This window comes from Pinus tabuliformis, chromosome 8 (genome assembly GCF_031772625.1).
Source record: "Pinus tabuliformis cultivar Carrire ecotype Pingquan chromosome 8, CPIR1, whole genome shotgun sequence".
In the NCBI taxonomy this organism is placed as follows: domain Eukaryota; kingdom Viridiplantae; phylum Streptophyta; class Pinopsida; order Pinales; family Pinaceae; genus Pinus; species Pinus tabuliformis.
In genome coordinates, this window is record NC_142294.1 from 966,496,439 (window position 1) to 966,500,509 (window position 4,071).

At 38.9% G+C, this 4,071-nt stretch overlaps 1 protein-coding gene across 2 annotated transcripts; it reads right to left on the reverse strand.

Moving 5' to 3' along the window:
* Positions 1 to 1,254: 1,254 nt before the first annotated feature.
* Positions 1,255 to 3,803, reverse strand: LOC149238679 (uncharacterized). 2 transcript variants are annotated; one of them, XM_089373150.1, is made up of 4 exons: positions 3,442 to 3,803; positions 3,135 to 3,291; positions 2,261 to 2,551; positions 1,255 to 1,997 (listed from the first exon to the last, which is right to left on the reverse strand). In XM_089373150.1, the coding sequence occupies exons 2-4, from the start codon at positions 3,278 to 3,280 to the stop codon at positions 1,772 to 1,774; spliced, it is 663 nt and encodes a 220-aa protein (XP_089229276.1). In that variant the 5' UTR covers positions 3,281 to 3,291; positions 3,442 to 3,803; the 3' UTR covers positions 1,255 to 1,771. The 2 variants fall into 2 exon arrangements, with proteins under 2 accessions (XP_089229276.1, XP_089229275.1); XM_089373149.1 differs by having other exon boundaries at positions 3,135 to 3,337; positions 3,442 to 3,799.
* Positions 3,804 to 4,071: the final 268 nt, after the last annotated feature.

Sequence of the window (4,071 nt, forward strand, 5' to 3'; positions counted from 1 at the left end):
ACTTGTATTCTCCTCCCAGCTCCCGCCTCTTCAGCATACCTCCAAATCCTGCTGCAGTATTAGAGTGGCACACTCAAAAATCGAAAGATCAGCTTCCTATAATTTCACCCACACATGAACAGAGAACAAATACATCAATTAAGAAATAAATATGTAATTTAAGGGTGTTTTAAGAAGAAAGATATTACCAAAAGTCAGGCTAATTTTTTTAAAGACGTTTATATAAACACATCAGATATCTGAAAGTTATCCCACTTGATAGCTACTTCAAACAATTGCTCAGTCAAGAGCAATTCCACGAAGAAATGGCTAATGTCTATTATTTTGTAAAGCCCAACGTCATGTGCAACATAAACAGATGCAACTGACAACAGCTATAGGGCATAGGGCACTGTCGAGGCACAAGACTGCCATGGTTATTTGGCTCACAGTTCATTCATCAATTACGCAACTAACACTTATTTGAAAATGCACAATTTACATTCAATTCACATCCCAAAATGCACACAATTTAATTTCAAACCATATTAAAAAATGCACAATTTAGTTTCAAATTGTTCCCCCCTACCCAACAGAAAAAGACACAGAAAGTGGTACTGCGAAGTTGCATTAAACTAAACTTGCAACATGAAGTATGAACGTCAGAACTATAGAATGATATTCTGGAAAAAATGACCAAGACTGCTTATTCACTTGAAGAGCCTAGACATCATGGCCATGACTTTAACTTTTCGTGGATTCCCTACATAGCATTAGGACTTCAATTCGGTGTACTTGCTCCAAGACATGCACAAAATTTAGTATATCCCATAGGAAAACACGATCTAGAGTTCACTAATACTTTCGTTACACGAATAATTTTAACTAATTATGATTGGCATTTCCAATTCTCAATTGGACACACCCTGTGCAAGAAATATTATGAATAGAACACTAATTTTCTAACCACAAACACACTTAAAAAGCAAGCTCTCATAGGAATGATCAATCACATCAGCAGAGAAGTGAAATCTGATCAATCAAACGTCTGTGATATGACTTGAATCTCTAACCTTTCTTCCATTGGATCTTTCATCCTACTTTATTCACTGCAGATATGAATGTTAATCCTTTAGGCTTACTGCAACAACAGAGGCCAATGGATATCTTACGCTGTCAGTGATGGCACAGTAAATGCAATAGAAATTGAATGAATGCTTCATGGATTTCCTACATAGCATTAGGACTTCAATTCGTTGTACCTATTCCAAGATATGCACAAAATTTAAGTACATTCCATAAGAAAACACAATTTAGCGTCCACTAGTACTTTGTTACATGAATAATTTTAAATAAATCATGATTAACATCTCCAATTCTCAGTTGACACACCCTATACATGAAATATTATGAACAGAGCACTAATTTTCTTAACCACAGACACAATTAAAAGCAAAATCTCATAACAATGATCAATCACACCTGCAGAAAGTCAATTGGATTTATAGTTTAATCAGATGTGAGATCCGATCAATCAAACGACTGTGATATGCTCTGAATCTTCAACCTCTCTTCCTTTGAACCTTTCATCCTACTTTATTCACTGCAGATATGAATGTTAATCCTTTAGGTTTACTGCACCAACATAGGCCATTGGATATCTTACACACATTTAGTCTATTGATGTCAGTGATGGCACAGTAAATGAAATAGCAACGACGAATGCTTCCATCCAATTGCTAAAACTTGCATATTGAGTCTGAAACTCAGGACCTTCCAATCTAAACTAGTTCTAATCAGAAAGGCGGAAACCGGGAAAAAGTGAAGCCACAAATCCAATAACAACCATCTGAACCTCCTTCGTGAACCCCTGCCAATTAAGGTTGTGTCTTTCTTGCGCCTGGCCAACCTGGCTTGTATCATTATGCTGGTCCTGGGCAGTATGAGCTGGTATCATAGCACGCCGTGCACTATGGGTCAACCATCTTAAAACAGGGGCAAAAGCTCCAATTTGATATCTGCATCCTTAAACCAGAATCTCCAGCTTAATAAATAAAAAACAAAAGGATCACTAATAGCTTAATAACAAAGGTCTTGCTGACCTCAATGTCTTTATTTTAAAATCCTTATGAAAATGCACCCAGTGCTGTTATAGGTAGATGCCAATTCTTGTCTTCATGGCAGTAACAATTTTTACCCCCATAAAGTTGATGTAAATGTATTCGTCATGCAATGAATTCCGATGCATATAAAAGCAACTGAAGATGAAGATGCCACTTACAAATAAACTAGATTTGCAATGTTCAAGAACATCATAAGACGCAGCCTGTCCTTTGATCCAGTCTTGTTGAAAACAAAAACCACCAGAACAAGTTTCAACATGAGTAGCAACCCTAACTGAAAACCAATAATCAATCTCAGAAATCTCTGCCGTTGGTGGTGCTCTTGTCTTCGTCCCTGTGCATCCCCATTAGGGGGTCCATGTCGCTGATGTGCTTCGTTAGCAGCAGGAGCATTTTGAGGAGCTGGCCCGGCTCTTTGGGTGGTCACTTCCACAGTAGAAACTGCACCACTGGCCAGAAAAAACACCAATTTATGAAGGAGAAATTCCATTAGTTGTGAAGTTCGCATCTCAATCAAGCTCTTTCTTTCAAGTGGAGATATCAAAAGCCAAGGGGCAATAACATGGAGAGTCAAAGTGTGCCAGGAAATTTTATGGAAGAAATTCTGAACCACGAATCTTTTACCAAAAATATCCCCTCGCTAACCCTTATAAGATCAGGACCTTACTACCCTAAGCTATGCGAAGGTAAGACCAGGACCTTGCTTACTTTCGTTAGAAAGTAAAACTGGGGAACCTGGTGGAGAGCTGGCTAGGATAGCTATTTACCTGAGTTAGACAAGTTGGCCATGTAAGGTCTTAATAAGGGCGGGTCAGAGCTGTGTTTAAGGGCGAACCCACCCGACTTTTAGATGCCAGAAACACATCCCCTCCATTAAAAGAGTCAAACAAAATCATTTTTGCTGGAAGCTGTGGGGTTTTGAATCCAAAAACGAATTAACCAAACCCTACAATGCAGAAACATCACATTGCATCAAAATTTCATTAAATTCAAGCTGAATTTTTCACGTTAGAATCACTGGCGAAGAAATACCTGGAGGAGGGCACGGTGTAAGCAATGGGAATAAGTCCACCAAGGTAGAAATCTGGCATTGCCCCCATGAAAGGAAGAACCTGACACTGTACAGCATATATCCCTCCACTTGGCTGTTGGACTGTTAAAACCCATGCAGGATACATGTACCCAAATACTGGAGGGCCACACCAATTAGGGCACATTGGTAAATTAGTGTTCATCTGAAACACACATACATATCTAGAGTAAGATTTAGCAATCACTATGATTTCTATAGGCAAAACGCGGGTATAGATACAGCAGTAGAAAGAGCCCGCAGTCATACCACTGGTTCCCGAGTTAAAGAGGAGGCATTCTCGGACTCGGACGCTTGAACAGGATTCGCCATTTCACGAGTTACAGCGATTCTCTGCTTCGAAATCACAAAACAAATTTTATTTATTCTTTAACCGAATGTTTTAATTGTTGGGTCTCAAACAGAGGAATCCAACGCCCTCTAATGGCTACCTGGATTTTAGTAAAGGGCGATCAAAACTAAAAGTGTCACTTCTTCCTCTTGATTGAGAGCGGAGAGTCAATGATATTCTTTGAATGGTAGTTTGGTTTCAGTAATAGGTGATCATGGCATGATCGATGAGATCATGAATGCTATGCCTTACTTCGACATCCTTCTCTTTGCAACAGTGCAATGAATGATTGACACATACACACCCGATGTGATGAGAGTGTGTGTCAGTTTGGTATTAACCTTTCCTTTCTTTCAATCGAGGTCGGTTGGCAGATCTCACATTTCCCTTCGAATTAATACTCTGAAAAGTACATGGGCAGATAATTATTATTATGGATTATTACCATAAGGCAGCAGGACTATAGCAATCGGTACGCTGCTTGGGATTATTCACGCATATCAATCAAAACATCAAACCTAAAGCTATTAAATCTTGACATTTTGTTT

Bases quoted from the DNA above. Each gene is read 5' to 3' on its own strand.
- LOC149238679 (XM_089373149.1), bottom strand. From the start codon at position 3,504: ATGGCGAATCCTGTTCAAGCGTCCGAGTCCGAGAATGCCTCCTCTTTA. The intron at 3,338-3,441 runs GTATGACTGCGG...TGTGTGTTTCAG, and splicing joins CTTTAACTCGGGAACCAGTG to ATGAACACTAATTTACCAAT. The intron at 2,552-3,134 runs GTATTTCTTCGC...TTTTCTGGCCAG, and splicing joins TACACCGTGCCCTCCTCCAG to TGGTGCAGTTTCTACTGTGG.